This window comes from Zonotrichia leucophrys, chromosome 5 (genome assembly GCF_028769735.1).
Source record: "Zonotrichia leucophrys gambelii isolate GWCS_2022_RI chromosome 5, RI_Zleu_2.0, whole genome shotgun sequence".
Lineage (NCBI taxonomy): Eukaryota > Metazoa > Chordata > Aves > Passeriformes > Passerellidae > Zonotrichia > Zonotrichia leucophrys.
The window spans coordinates 10,850,028-10,866,146 of NC_088175.1; the positions used below are offsets into that span (position 1 = coordinate 10,850,028).

General features: G+C 42.2%; 1 protein-coding gene across 2 annotated transcripts in view; it reads left to right on the forward strand.

Moving 5' to 3' along the window:
* ITPK1 (inositol-tetrakisphosphate 1-kinase) overlaps positions 1-16,119 on the forward strand; it is a 140,966-nt gene that overhangs the window by 118,149 nt on the left and 6,698 nt on the right. For both annotated transcript variants that reach the window (XM_064713673.1, XM_064713672.1), the window contains exons 6-10: positions 1,846-1,944; positions 3,849-3,889; positions 7,337-7,502; positions 9,073-9,140; positions 10,640-10,802. In XM_064713673.1, the coding sequence (XP_064569743.1) occupies positions 1,846-1,944; positions 3,849-3,889; positions 7,337-7,502; positions 9,073-9,140; positions 10,640-10,802 (537 nt within the window). The remainder of the gene's footprint in view (positions 1-1,845; positions 1,945-3,848; positions 3,890-7,336; positions 7,503-9,072; positions 9,141-10,639; positions 10,803-16,119) is intronic.

Below are 16,119 nucleotides of genomic sequence, written 5' to 3' on the forward strand. Positions count from 1 at the left end.
CAAGTATCTGTAAACTAAATCTTATTCCCTAAATTCATCCAACTAAGGAACTTTTACTCTGGCAAAGGCTTGTAAATATTACAGTACCTGTCACTTTTGGATGCTGCTTTCTGTTTTCATAGCAGCAAATTGAAAGCTTTGAAATCTGGGATGTTTCGTTTACTTTTGTAGAGGTTGACCTCAAAGCATCAATCTTTCTTCTCCTTTTAGAATCTATGAAAATAGCCTTTTCTCAGAAAACTTCTTGTAGTGACAACACTGCTAATGAACAGCATTCTCAGATATTCCAAAAATTTGGGGATGTATTGAGATATGTGTACCAAAATATAGAGAGTTCTGCATCTCTGTTACTTTCAGTGATTCAGTTTTCTTTACATATATATACTTAAAATGAAGTGAAAAGTATTAATCTAAACAATGTTTATAAAGTGATTTCTGAATGCCTGTCTGTCTCAGAGTTATGTTTAGCTTTGCTGGGGTTTTAGTTCACATGTACTTTTCAGTTTCTTCACCATCTGCACACCATGGCCTCTACTTGTTTCAATTCAGCCATGCTTTGCTTATTTTCAAGATAAGTTGCTGGTTTATATAAATCTGTGACTTGAGTTTGCCAGATGCAGTTGCTCCCACCATTTGTGTTTGTCTCCAGTTCCTTTTTGGAGGAAGGTGTCATCCTCTTGAAATAAGTCTGCAAAGTGAAGAAGTCTTGGCAGACCCGTTCTGAATTGTGTTCAGTGCTGTGCAGCTAACTCAAGCTATAACTCATTTGTGGCTCTGAAGTTAACCTGGCCACAGCTCAAACTCCATTAAAATAGTACTTTTTTAAGGCTGTGCTAACTAAGGAGGTAATTTAAATCGTCATTCATACTTGTGTGATGTCCTTGATTTGACCTAGTCAATGTTGTCAATGTGCACACAGCTTGTCTGAAAACCTGGGCCCTGCTGACCTGTCTCAAAGCCATGGCTGAAGCCAAGGTTCTCTGTACGCTTCAGATTGCAACCCAGCCCTCTGAAGCCATTTATGTGCAAGTCCTCTGAGTCCTACAGTGGTTTCTGCCTTTCCTGCTGCATTCCCACGAAAATCTCAGTTCTCCTGCAGTGAACAGGAAGGGCATCCTAGAGCAAGTCAACTTACCAAGTCACTAAGAGGGCTGGTTTTTGACTCCAGCCTCCCACAACCCCATGTGAACAAGCACAGCATTGGCAGAAACAGTCTGGAGCAGACCTGCTCCGTTAAATTTTACCATGGTTCCCATGATTCTTCTCTTTACCCAGAACTTGCTGAGCAGTTTTATCATGGTGGTGTCTCAGCAGTGCTCTGGTTGGCTTTGCCAGACCAAATGAACACTGCTTTCCTGGCAGAGCCACCCCAGAGAACAGCAGAATGTTCTGGCACCTTGCCTGAAGTAAATACACACTGGAATCTGCCACCTGAGGAGCCCTACAGGACATATGTCTTTGTGAGACTGCCTTTTCTAGTCACATTTGCAGACCATTCTGTTTCTTGTAAAATGCTTTAGAAAATTATGCTTGAAGGCATAAAAAGATCACAGTTGCTTTTCACCTCACTGGCTAATTCATGTGCAGTGTGTTCCTAAGCAGGTGATCATTTTTGCTGCCTGTGAAAATACTGGCTTTATATTGTCATTTAGACTGCATGAAAATTGAGCCTTTTGTCTTCTGAAATGTTTCCAGAACCCCAAATTCAGGCCTGGCTTACAGTCCTTTTGGGTGCTTTAATATAAGCTGACTATTAAGAGGCAGTTAGGAAGGAGAGAGCTGGTAATGATGCAGCTGAGGAGCTAAACCCCTCATCTTCATTTGAGTCTTTTTATTTTCTTGCAGATGAGAGGATCTGTTCACCACCGTTTATGGAGCTGACAAGTGCCTGTGGAGAAGATACCTTGAAGCTTATAGAGAAGAATGGACTGGCATTCCCATTCAGTATGTACATGAGCTTTTCTTTGGTGCTTCTAGTAGGTTCTAAATACTGCACATGCACCCCCCAAAACATAGCCAACATTGTAGGAGTGTGGGTTTCACTGCCAAAAGTGTCAAGGATACTAAAACTTTCCTGAAACAAATGCTCTGAGGCAGTCTGCTTGGAATGTGGAACAAACTCTCTCCCTGTCAGCTTTTACTTTGCTTTTTGTTGATGTTCCTTACTTTCAGCACCTCGCTACAGTAAACATGCATTCCTGGGAAATGCTAATAGTTCTAACAAAGTTAGCCTCTTGCCCTGAACTTGTGCAAGATGTTTCTCCTGCCAGCTGCACTCATTACTTTTCTTCAGAAAATCACTGCCTTGCTGATTATCCTCTTTTTCCACCTACCTCTCCCTTTCCCTGGTCTAGGGTACAAGTATAATCTTAGCGGGTAAAAGAAAGAGGGTTAACACAGATAACAGACTCCAAGGGCCCACAGCTCAAACAGCTGCTATGAACTGTTTGTGCTTTGAAGCAAGTTTCATCGCAGGGCTTGTGCTTTAATTGGTTCCTTTATTTGATTCCTTGCAGTATAAAGTGAGCAGGATCGTTAGTCGGTGTTTGTTCCCTTGCTGCTTGCCTCATTTGTAAGGTTCAGAGGTAAAGTTGTGTGGAAAAAGCATGTTTTGCCCTCCCTGCCATCGCTCTCCCAAATGAGGCAGGTCTCCTGAAGATAGGTTGTGAAGCAGTACTTGAAATCTCATGAATGGCTTTGCCCTCCTCTTCACATTCTGCTCTCCATACAGACTGCCTAGTCCTCAGTAGTCAGCATCATATATTCAGGAGGTCTGAATCAAACCCTCTAAATAATGATGAAATTACAAAATAGCACTGAAAATTAATATACCTTGATATTCTGGGAGTGTTTTTTTCATTTTTCTGTCTCTAGTTTTTCTTAAAAAAGGTCCAGCTCTCCAGAGCACATGTTCTCTGAGACATCATAAACCATTTTGTAAAATTTCAAGTTACCAAGTTATTTTGGACTCTAGTGCAGGTTATCTCTCTTTCATAGCTCCCTGTCCTCTTGCCTGGCAATTTGATTCTTCCAACAACCTGAAAAAATGTCTTGTCCTATCCACCCTCTCACTACTTGGAAGATTTCATCTCCTCTCCTTAACACATAAGTAACATCAGCCCTAGTCACGCTGTGAGCCCTAGGGGTCTTCAGCTCCTCTCTGGCCTCATAGTAGAAGCAGCTTTTTGTTTCTTTCCTCTAATGAGTTTCACTCCTCCTCTTAATCAAGATGGAGGTGAGAATCAGGATATACAGAGCAGATAAATGTGAAAGAGAAAGAAAAACTGCCAGGCTTTCTGCCTTTTTCTGTCCTCCTCTATGGTTGCCTGTGAAAAATAAGTTATATCTTAGTTTGGTTCAGCCTGTTACATTTCCTGCTCTTCCCTGAAAACAGTGAGGTAAGAAAATAAGTTGCTTTTGACTGTGTCCCAGTTCCTTTGTTTTAAGGAAAGTGCTGTTTTGTGGTACCTAGCGGTGTTTTGTGGTAAAGTAGCTCTAGCCTCAGACAAAAAATTACATAGTTGTAAAAATGCTCTCTGAGTAGACAGGATGGCAATCCTAATACTAGTACTAACTTCTCAGCTGATGCTTTGCAGCTCTGTCCAGTCCTAATAAAGATCTGTGCTTGCACCTTAGTTACAGGGAGGAATTGAGAGAGCAGAGCTTGGAGCAAGCCAGGCTTTGCAGTGATTAAGAGCACTGTTCAAGCAGAGACTGTCACTGGTGTTACAGTCAATGCCTTGGTCTGGTGGACTCCAGTGTTTGCATGTGTGGGTGGAAACAGGATTATAAAGGGTTTATGTGTTCTCTTTCAGTGGTGAATTGTCTTTTCTTTATTATTTACCTAGTTTGTAAAACCAGAGTGGCCCATGGAACCAACTCTCATGAGGTGAGTTGAAAATTTTTGCAGTATTATTCACCTGCTTCCAGTCGTGTCCTGTCCCCCCCTCCCCCTGTGGTGGCTTGGCTGGTGATTTCCAATCCTGTAGTGGGTAGGAAGAGGGCTGCACCAAAACAACTTTTCTTCCCCGCCTCTCCCTCATGTTTAATTGCGGCATTAGTTTTTTTTAAATCTGAAATTAAGATAAATGTGACTTGAACCTCCTGTCATGCAAGCTATTTTTAGCATTTTCTACCTTCTATCATATTGTTGCTTCTAGCAGTTTGTAGTCTTCAGTCAGCTTTGTCCAAGAAATCTCTTTCAGTCACTCCTTCGGTAGGAGGTCACTAAATAAAGTTTCTGTCCCAGAAAGTTACTTTTCCAATATGTATGTGGTACAGATGAGAAGTGGGTTTGTGCTTCAGATGGAGCAGCTGGCTCCTTTCCCTGAGGGGAAGGGAGTAACAAATAGAGATGGTTTCCAGGCAATGTTCAGTTGTAATAACACAGTGGGATCTGTGGGGAGAACAGGACTGGTAGAACTTATCTGCCTTCCTGTAAGGCAGTTGCAGCTAAAATGGTTGTATATTCCTGGAAAGAGTGTATTACCTATGAGATTAGCTTCCTCTAAATTTAAGTGAGTGGAGTACTGTTTTAATTCTTTTCCATTTGTGCTTCCTGCCTTCCTGCTTACTTCAGATCAGTTTTGAGAATCCAGCCCTTGCTGCTGGCTCTCCTAACTCCTGGCTTTGTTAACAACATGGCCATCAGTCCAGGCTTCCCAGCTGCTCTTGAAACGTGCACTACGAGACATTGCTGCAATGTCTCTGAGAGCTGAAAACTCTCAAGTAAACTGTAAATCTAGATAAGCAGAATGGCTGTGGCTGAAATCTTGACTGACCAGCACTTCTTTTAAAGATGCAGTGAGATTTTGCAGGCAGGCTTTACCTTGGCTTATTTCACAAGCCAACAGACAGTCCTGTTAGTTTGTTGGAGCAGCTGCTATAAATTTTTGCTGTCATTCCTAAGAACACTTGGGTACTGGATTTTTAATGAATTTAAGACTTCCATTTCCCTGCTGATTTTTCTGTCAAGAGTTCATCTGCAACTGCAAACTGAAACACATGAACTTCTCAGTACTTGTCCAGTTAGGCTTGGACTTCATTTCCTTGGTGAATCTTTCTTTGATCTTCTTTCATACAGTGCAGACACATCTAAGCCTCCTGCCAGAGCAAAAATTAGACTAAAATACACCCATGGTCTGCACTTTATCACAGGAACTTATGACAAGAGATTAGGAGGACCCCTGGAAAAAAGCCTGAAATCTTGCATATTGCTTTACATAGTAGTAGCAGTAGTCACTTTTGGAGTTGCTGAGTTCTCAGGAGTGATCCAAAACTATATCTATGATCAGAGTGGGACTGTTTTGGAATTGTTTATGGTCAATAATTACAAAGGAAGCATAGGATAAATACCTGCTTACAGCACAATCTAAAGGATGGAGCATAGGTCTAGAAGCAAGAAATTGTTGTCTGTTTTGTTAATGACTCCTTGTCTGGCTTTTGGTAAATCACTTCATTTTTTTGTGGATATATTTCCAATGCAGAGCTGACACTAAAATTAGAGCACTGACCAGAAACCTGCCTTTCTTCATAAGATGGCTGTTAAGAAAGTCCAAGTACTAGCTCACAGGGACAGCTGAAGGATCAGGCTTGAGTTTAAGTTTGGTGCATGAGTTAGGGGGTTTGGTGTGTGAGTTCACCAGGTGAGGCTGGCAGACTCCATTTTTCTCATGTGAGTACATGCTGTTGTTAAGCTGGGGTGGTGTCACCCTTTCTGTGGTGTCCCTAGTTCCACATGGCCTCTGCACTAGCAGTGGCCTCAGCAGCTCAGCACCATTTGTTAAACTGGAACAGAGATGTTGGCTGGAAGTTGTGCTTCCTGGCTGCCAGTGAGTCAGAACATAACTAACCTTTGGTAAAGCTGCCATGAGAGACCCATAACCTGAAGAAATGTATCCAGAATTTCTTCTGAGCATTTGAACAGACAAGAAGGAAAAGGCAGAGAATCACTATGTTTTGTGAGACTGACTTCCTTACGGACATTGTCAGTAAAAATTCTTGGCGCAAATGTTTTGCTTGGCCTTCAAAAGTGCTCTGCATTTATAATGAGAAATGCTGTTTGAAAATTATGATATCAAGTATTGTACCCACGTTACTGCCAGACACAGCAGGTCTGTGCTAGATGACAAAGAGCAAGTGCACCCTGCAAGCAAATTCTTGGAGCTCTATTCATGCATGTTAAAAGCCATGAGACATGGCAGTGAACCGGCATAAGGCACCCCATGGGGTTTATCTGGGCTTGTGCTATTCCACGGGGCTGCCAGCACTGTGCTGTGCAGAACAGAGGCCCCACACAGCTTCCAATAGTCATGGTCAGTGCTGTGCTGAGAAGATAAACTCCTAAAATAGGCTGAACCTGTTCATCTTATGTTTATTTGTGGGAATGAATTAACTAATAGTGGAATAGAACACTACAGAACAGCACAGTTCTTGCCAGTGTGATGTTGTAGACACTATAATGCAAACAGTCCACACAAGAGTAGGAAGAGAGCAATGTTTTTTGCCACCAGTAAGACACAAATGAGGTGTGATGTTGTTGCTGTGAATCATTTTGATGGATGATTCTGTCTCTGTTAGAGAAATTTCTTGCACAGGTTGTTACCACTCACAAATTCACTCTGTGCTGTGTAATAGCGACAGCAACAGTATCAGCTGTAAGTAGGTACTGAATGCACACATTGACTTGAACATAGAAAATGTTAATCTACTGAGTTATTGTGCATGTGTGTAGTTATTTGATCATTGATAAGACCCAATAAATGCCTTCCTTTTTGGCATATTTATTCCAATGCTCTCAAGAGGACTATCTGTTTAGAGTAATAGGGTGAAACCAAGCAGGAAAATTGATAGGCCAGCATTTGTCAGCAGTGAGAACTACTGGAGTCTGAGAAATGTTCTCTGATGGTGTGGGTGAAGCCCTGGTGCTTAGTCTGTTGCAACTGGGCTGAACCAAAACAGGGAAATAGATCTTGGGGAAGAATTCTTGTAGTTAGTGCACAGAACTGTTCCTTCTGTTGTTCTCATGATACAGGCTTGTATTCAATACAAACTTTGTTGTCTGTGTTGGTCAGATGTTTTATCTCTTTGTTGTACCTGCAGTTGCAGTAGCCTCCCAACTAAAGGCAGCAAATGAAATTGCAAAGTGCTGTGAAAATGTTGATAGAAAATGAAAGCTTCACTGCCAGTAGTGTTTGCAGAGCTGTGTGTCAGTTAAATGAAACACAATGAAATAGAACAAGATGCAGAAAAGGAGTTGTTCCCCTTGTTGCTTGTCAGGTGTGATAAGCATGAGATATTGGCAGCCTTTTGCACAACCACGTGTGTGTGTTTGCAGATGGCGATCATCTTCAACCAGGAGGGCCTCAAAGCCGTTCGCCCCCCCTGTGTCATTCAGAGCTTCATCAACCACAATGCTGTGCTCTATAAAGTGTTTGTGGTCGGGGAATCTTACACCGTGGTGAAAAGACCATCTTTAAAGAACTTCTCTGCAGGCATCTCAGGTACGTTGTACTGATTGAAAAGAAAATGTCTCTTCTTGCAGCCTCAGCAGGAAACATCTCTGAAGAAAATATCTGTGAAAAAACTGCTGCAGTGAAGGCAGCTGGTTTGGACATGCCATGTTTCCTCTTCTGTATTATTTCAAGAGAAAGGGAGATATCTCACCTGCTCTGGAATACGTACGAGGGGCAGTCATATAGTAAATATTTATGCAATGGTAACCTGAGTCTTACCTGTTAGACTCTGTTTTATGTCATGTGGAAAGGGGGAGAGGGAGAGAAGTTCTCTCCTTTCCCACTAAGTTCATGTGTCATTTGTTCCGGAACTTGTTTATAAATGTGCTTTGGAGAGAATTTCCTGGATTCCATCATTTCAGCACTTCCTCTCCCTATTTTTACCTAGAATATGTGTGTGTTTTAAATTAAAGATCACTTGTGCTCTCCCCTAAATGAACCTCCCTCTTCATGTGAGGCCCAGTGTTGAAAATCTTGGTGGGCTGTGTCCTTTTGGTTTGCAGATATCACGTGCGTTGGGGAGAAGGAGGAATGGACTTGTCAGTGAGGAGAGTGATTCTTCTGTATGTCATTAGACAGCCACAGTTGAAGAGTTTTTGTTAAAGATTACTTAGATTTCCTCTATGGAAAAAAGCTCCTTTCCAGAGGACTGCATTCTGTGGCCACCAAAAGCATAAAAAAATTAGCAGCACATAGCACATTTTTATATGCTTTTGGGAGCAAGCATGATCTGATAGCAATTGGATAAATCCAGGAGGTGAGGATGGGATCAAACTAAAGGAGATGAATGAACAAATGCTAGTTTTTTGTCACTTTTCTTAGTGTTTTTGGCTAATCCTAGTAAGTCCATGTATGCTCACCACTGCATTTCACACACAAAGATTTATTTTGTTAGTATAGGTGTAGTAGGATGCTGGTGGAAGTTCTTGTCTGTAGCTGTGTGTGCCTGTATTTACATTTAGGTCTGGTCTATGTCCTGATCAAATTAATACGGCCAGAATCTGTGTTCATATGTGTTAGGACAGTGGCTTCTGTCACCTCAGAGTGTCTTCTGCATTCCAGTGGTACCTCCAAAAGAAGGACAGATCCTGGCCACAAAATGCATTGCTTTCTGCCATGGTCACAGTGCCCTGCCCAGTTCCCAGGGCTCTCAGTGTAGCCGGGGTGCTACAGGCCTATCACCTGCAGAGATTGCAACTTCTGTCATACACCTTCCCCTTAGAACTGTCAATTTGAGTATAGCACATTAGTAAAAATTAACTTCATTATCTGACTGAATTTAGTTAATTTGCTGTGGTGAAGGAAGGAGAACTGATTTCTGTTTACCCAGTGCATGGTTCTGTTTATCAGTGATCCAAGAACAGTGGATTATCTGTCCATGGGTCCCTGCCTGTGCAGGCAGCCACATGCCAGCAGGCAGGAGAGCCCTGTGGGAGGCGTGGATGGTTGAGACCAGGACAAGATTCATGGGGCTGCACTGCCACCTACTGTTCTTTGTACTGTCCTTTGGAAAATAAAGTCTGGTATAAAGTTATTTACAATCTGTTTTTAATTGCAGACAGAGAATCAATATTTTTCAACAGCCACAATGTTTCCAAACCAGAGTCCTCATCTGTCTTAACAGCGGTAAGTACACTTGGTGTTTTTCCCTCTAGTGCAGCTGCAAACCTATCTAATCCTTTCTTATGGAAGTGTTAGTAGCTAGTGACTCTCTTTCACAAGCTGTCTGCTTCTGTGTTGCAGGCTGAGGTCTGTTTGGTACCACGAACCAGCATGACTGGGTGCCCCTCTGGTTTTCCTTACCGAGCTCCGGTGAGGAAGAGCTTGTAGCAGGGATGTTCTGCTTCCCAAACTACCCAGGGCTAATCTAGGCAAAGGGAAGAAGGAGATTCTGAATGCAAACACCTGCCTTTTTACTGTCCAGAGAGATTAATAAGCATAAATCGTTCTTTTAGGACTCAGTTCTGTGAGGAAAGACAAACAGTGAAAATTAAAGCTTAGAAACTGTGTTGGCACAAGGCCACAGAGGGCCAGTACTTGTCTGCCATGTGAGCATGCCTGAGCTGTGACCATGGGACCATTTCTGGATGTCCTTCGAGACCAGCAGCACCAGCACACTGCACAGTTTCATGCTACCATTATCAGTCCTTTTAATAAGATTTGGACATATGAATCTTCACAAGTTCTTGGGCACTCAGCTGCTGAAAAAGTCACTTTACAGCACTGGGTCCTTTCAATCTCTTGAGTCTTGGGATTCTTTTCTGTTTCACAAGTTCTGCTGGGGACTAGTTTTGTATTTGATTTTGAATTTTGTGTGCAACACTGGTAGGCATGCTAAATATGAAAACTGTAGTTGTGCTAATCATAAGTCCTTTTGTGGTTATGCTGAGGGAGAAGCCCTTACTAAAAATTTGCTTTCAGACTTAGGGAGTGTGCTCCTGTGGTTTACTTGCCATCTCACTCATACAAATATGTATCCCAGTCATGCTTCTGTAGGCATAACAGCATACTTCTGCTGTGTATCATGTTGTTTAAAAAGCAAAGAATAGTGCATCCTCCAGTCATAAGTAACCTAAGTCACTCATTTTAATAAATACTTACAAAATAATTTGTACTTGAAAACCCACATAAAGGGTATGCTCTGCCCTTAAGATATCAGCTGAGTTGTATTGTATGAGAGATTATTGTATGATTCAGATTGAACTAACAGCAGGAGTCTGTCCTGTCAGCCCTTTAACACAGACTTTGATCTACACTGAAATAATAATGATAGCCAGGACTTTTACAGCACAGGGTTAAATATGCCACCTGTATATGTTTTTTAAGGTATAGATCTAGTACTTAAAATAATGAGTCTGATTCTCCATTCATCCCTACACTGCTTTGCTTCTATAGTTGCACTAGTATGAAGAGGAAGAACTAGATGCTTTAGAGCAGACGAATTTCCAATTTAGGAAGGATTTTGAATTATGAAAGTAGTTTCTCTTTGGTATCTTTCTTTGTTTCATGCCACTGGTTCTCTGCAATTAGATTTGGTGGATATGCACCTGGAAACTTCTGAAAATCAATCTTTCCACTAAAAGGGCTGTTTGAGTCCCTTAGTAATGTGTCTCTTTCCATTACAGCTGGATAAAATCGAAGGAGTATTTGAGCGGCCAAATGACGACGTCATCCGGGAAATCTCCAAAGCGCTGCGGCAAGCTCTGGGAGTTTCCCTCTTTGGAATTGATATCATCATTAACAACCAGACTGGGCAGCATGCAGTCATTGATATAAATGCATTCCCAGGTAAGAAAGGCCTTTCCACTCCTGCTTCATGGAGCAATTTTTACTGCTGTTGTCTCATATCATTGCTTCCCAGGCTGGGGGTGGGACAGCATCCACCAGATGGTTCTGAGATCAAATACAGGTCAGTCTGGGAAGGGAAGAACCCTTATTTAGATATGGAATTTGTGTCTGAAGTATCAGCTCTTAGGAGATACGGTCAAATTTTAGTGGCCAGTTGTAGCTGTTGTGCCCTTCTGTGCAAAGGGAAACTCAAGAACTACAGTGTGGGACTGTGTGCTGGGACCTACCCTTTCTTGGCCTAGCCCTCATTCTGAAATGAAAAGAATACTAAATTCTATTTTAGTAGAGCCTTTAAAGATTACTTTTTCTTTTTTGAGACTCTGGGCCATTAAAAAAATGAGGGGGTGGAAGAAACAAACTGTTCCCTTGAAAATTTCTTCCTGTGCAAATTGATTCCCCACAAAAAGACATTTGTGCACAAAAGCAATACCAGGAATCTGACAATGATAAAATTGTGGGTGCACAGAAGTTGCTGTAGAGAGTTCGTGTCCTTGCAGGTTCTCATAAGTGCGTTCTGGAGTCTGTGGATGGACTAGGGCATGTAGAAATGGGTAAATTTGTTCTCCACTCTTTTAGTGCAACATATGTCTTGGAAACAACTAAACAAGCTCCTTGATCACCAGAATTGTTAAAAGGAGCTGTAAGTGTGAATAAGAGTGAGGCAGTAATGGTCTGTGACTCATGCTAAATTCAGTAGTCTAAGCCAGGAAAATAACCCTGCTGTTTTGCAGGTTATGATTCTCTCTGAGAATCTCCTCTCATTACCTGAATGGGGGTGTTTGTTTCATGAGACTTACACAGGCTATTGTGTAGTTTGTTTAACCCATCATTGAAGACTTTTAAGTTTTCAATATGGCTGTGCTGTCTTTACATCTACAGGTCTTGTCCTGAGCTCCCAATCTCTTCAGTTTTTTGGATCAGGTCCTCATTCCTACTGCCCTTTAGTGTCTCATCTGTCTCTGTCCACAGTGACTGGCTTCCTCCTAAAACTCAGCTCTGCTATTCTCAGGTCACTTCCCAGCATGGTTCTACCACATGGTGTTATGCAATTTGCAGACCTATGAAAACACTCTTCTGCCCAGGGCAGTGAAACAACCTAAATTGGGTGTTAGATGGAACCATATCAGTTTTAATAACAGGATTATATTTCAGACATTGGGTCTTGAAGTCAGTGATAGAGGACATTCTTTTGCAATCCTGTATCCTGCATTTTGGTTTGGTGCTTCATGTTTTGGGGTTTGGGTGGTTTTCTTCAAGTATTATTTTGGATTTAGTACTTTGCACAGACTGAAATTCTCCTTCTTGAAATGTTGAGAACTCCACATTTGGGAACAGCAATGTGGCAAACATTTATTCAGACAGGACCAATGACTTCTTGTTGTCTCTTAAGTTTGCAGAACTGCTCTGCTCAACTTCTACCCTAAGGCAGTAGTTTTCAAAATTCAGCCCAAGTCCTGCATGTCAGCCTGCACAGTAATTGATCTTTGAATTAATTGTGTTTTAGTCCTTGCAGGAGACTTGGGAGCACAGGGAAGTTTCTTATGCACTGATCTACATCATGTCTCACACAGCAGATTTTTTGGTGGTAACTACTGACTTTATCACTGTGGGATAGACTGAAGACCAGTTGGAGAAAAACTAGAGGATAGCAGTAGGGCCCAAACATATAGAAGAGAGGGCAGGGGAGAGAAAAACTGGCTTCAAATTCGTAAAAGGTAGCAGAACAGAAATGAGCCCTGTTCTCAAGGTCTGCTGAGGTCAGAGAAGAAACAATGGAGTAAAATGCAACAGAAGCAAAGTTACATCTCAGCACAGGTAACTCTCTGTTGCTCAAAAGCATGTTCAGCAGAGGTAGCTGCATTTCCCTCCAAGGGCCTGTGTGATTCAGGACTGAAGAGTTACAATGACTGACTTCATTGAGCCAGCATTTTGCTAGTGAGAAGTTCAAACTTAGCCCATCTCAAGAGTCACCAGTGGGCTGCATCAGCAGTGGGATCTGCCTGTTCCTGGCTCACTGCAGTCCCAGGAAGTGCCCTCCCTTGCTCTTCTTCCTCAAATCATCATGGTCTTCAAGAGCTGCAGTAGAGCCAAACTGGAGCCAACCCTCCTGGGCATTGTCTCTGCAGCACTACTCTGAAAAGGGAAGGGGGAGAGATGCCCTTTAAAGAGTATTCACAGCCTCTTTCATGGAACTCGAGCCATGGCTTGGGGCCAAAGCCTTATCCAGCTGCCCAGAGGTTTGCTGGCTTTCTTGGGTGCTGTCTTCAGTGTTTACTGGGCTTGAAGCTTGTTTGAACCTGCCACTCCATGGATGTCATCTGAGATGAGTTTAATGAGAGAATTGAGAGCAGGTGTACCTGTAGGAGGATGTTTTCTGTTATCTGCTCCATTATCACCAGCAACTCTCTAAAAAGATTTTAAAGATAAATGTCTGGAAGGCCTATTGTGTGTTTTGTTATGTGGGAAACTACTGGTACTATATTTAGCAGTGGTTACCAGCTGAGATATTGAGCTGTAGGCACAGTCACGTAGCCTGTGGGAGTTATGTTTGTCTGACCTCAGATAAGTGAGAGAAAAGTTCCACATAGCCTGCTGTCCTGTGGTTGTGGCTGAGCTCACCCAGCCCCAGCAGCTGCAGCCTAGCACCATGCAGGTGAACTGCTGGCTCTGGTGAATCTGCATGGTAGCTGGGAGCATCAAATCTGAACGTACATTTTGTGTGTGTAAAAACATTGCTGTAAATGCAGGATATGGGCTGTCCATTTCTCTCTGACCAAGGGAACATGCAGAAAAGCCAAGTGTCCCAGATCAGGGAGAGTCTGAAAAATCAGGCAGGTAGTATCTGATATGCTGGCTTAAAAATGCTCATAGACACTTGCCTCCACCCAAGGTTGCAGAGGTGGGCACTTGTTTTTAGATGCATTGCTGGGTGGACATCTTTCCTATCTGCGCTCAGCCAGAGGACTCTGGAGACTGTTCTCAGTATAGCAAATTTCAGACATCTTGCAGACAGGCATTTCCAAAATTGTTTCAAGTGGGCAGTGCTAGGATAGCACCTGCTGGAGCACGATTCATGCAAGTTGTTTTAGGCATGCAAAAGTTATATCCTCCCACTGATTCCCTGTGTAACACGAATCCCAAATTCACTGCCAGTAGTTTCTGAAGGTGTAATTCAATCTGCACTTCTTGATTTTGTTATCATTGCAGCACAGTGGTGTCCCACAACTGACTAGTGTGAGAAGCCTACAGGAGCCCTAGGTGAACCAAGTGAGGCAATACCCACAGTTTGTAGCCTTCCCATGTGTCCTGTGAACCACAAGTTGAGACAGCTAATTATCTTCTCAGCTAATTCTCTTCCTCCCTTCCTTCTATTTCCTTTTCACAAGTTTGTGAAGTTTCTTCTGAGTGACTGGGCAGAATTACTTGGGCATTTCCACCCAGTGTGCAGAGGGCTGGCACAGAGAGAGCCTGCCTGTTACATACAGCTTCCTTTCACTAACATCTGCTAATGTTAGTCTTGATTTGAGGGCAGAATAACTGTTAGTTCTGATTTCAGGACAGAATAACTGGCCATCTTATTCCTATTAAATATTTAAAGCAACTTCTTTGTGAGTTTCCCAGGTGCCCTCCTACAAGACTAGTTTGTTTTCTATGAGCAGACACAGAACACTCTGGGGTACTATGGATCTCCTTGCTGAATATTAAAGCTGTTACTATGGAGATGGCTTATTCCTGGGGTGTTTGAAGCACTCTGAGTAGATTTGAAGGCTAATCCCATGGCTTTTACATAAGCAAGAAAGCGTAACAAGCACTTCTGTCCAAGGGGTGGAGATCCTGTTCTGACTCCCATGGCCAGCCCCAGGAGTCCTAGTTGACCCCTGCCAACCAGTGATTATCTTGTGGGGCACTGGGAAACTTGGTGTTTTGAAATGAGAGATTTGTTTGGTGAATCCCTTCAAGGGCCTCTGAGAAAGGAGAACTGTGAGCTGTGCCTCACATTGCTGATGTTTTGTGTGACCTGTTAAGTATCTAGGAGAATTGGGACCAAGTGCAATAAAATCCAAAGGAATGTAGCAGCCTAAATAAGAGTTAATTGGTTGACCTATGGCTTATAAATACACCATAAAATCCCCACATTTATTATCGGTGAAATTATAGTCTTCCTTCATGTTTTCCAAGAAGTTGGGTTTTTTATTGCTTAAGGAAGTTGGTCTTGACAGGACAATGGAAATTAAAATTGAATTAATTATGGATCTGAGGAACTCTTCTGCCCAGTTATAACATCACTAAAAGTGTTTTAAAGTATGCATTTACTTTGTGGTCTCTGCTTCTGCTCATGTGCTGCTGTGTGAATGTGTGCTATTCACACAGGTCCTTTTAAACTCACTGCTTCAGTCTCCTGTATTAATGGCAGGTCACTTCCAGAATACTTTAATAGACATTTTAAAACAACCAGCCTATCTCATTGAACAACATTGAACTGACAACAATTTTAGGTAATGCAGTAGCAGTTAAGATCCATTTCAGGACATTGTACTCATATGTTGCGTGTCTGGTTCAATTTTAAAATGAAATTCAATTATAAAACTGTGCCTGTAGCACAGTGTTTAGAATAGACCCAGAAGATCTGTACACCTGCCACCATTTGTGTCACCAAAAATGTCATGTCTACTGGTATTTGAGCAACTGTTTCAACCAGGAAACTTGTTATTAAACTGCATTGTAAATTGTCTGGAATCACTTAACAGAACATGTACGAAGGTGGTTTCAGTGCTGAAACAAATGATTGATGTTTCTATCAAATACTGCATCATTGAGATACATTTCCTGTCCCCCAGGTGTTCTGTCAGACATAGCAGCAAAAACATAGTTTTAAGTGTCAAGTTTGGTTAGGTTAGACAAGCATTGCTTCTTGCTCAGTGGGAAGCTGCCTTTTCTGTAGGGTATAAAGCCAGCCCTGCTCTCCTCTGAGGTTTCCCTAACTGAGGGTATTGCTGGGCAAATTCTGGAGAGGGTCCAGACCCTTAACAAAGCTCTGCTCTAGAGCTACTTGCCAGAGTAAACTTAGAAATGGTATGGAAAATATCAACATTATGCCAGAGAGTTTGTAACTTAGGGAAAAACTTGGACTCAGCAACAAACCTAAAATTATATATACACTTGGAAGGAAAAAGCAGCAAATCTGAAAGGCAATTGTTTTTCTCATTTGAAAAGTACTTTTATTGCAAGACTCTCTGTTTCTCTTTATGCTAATCTC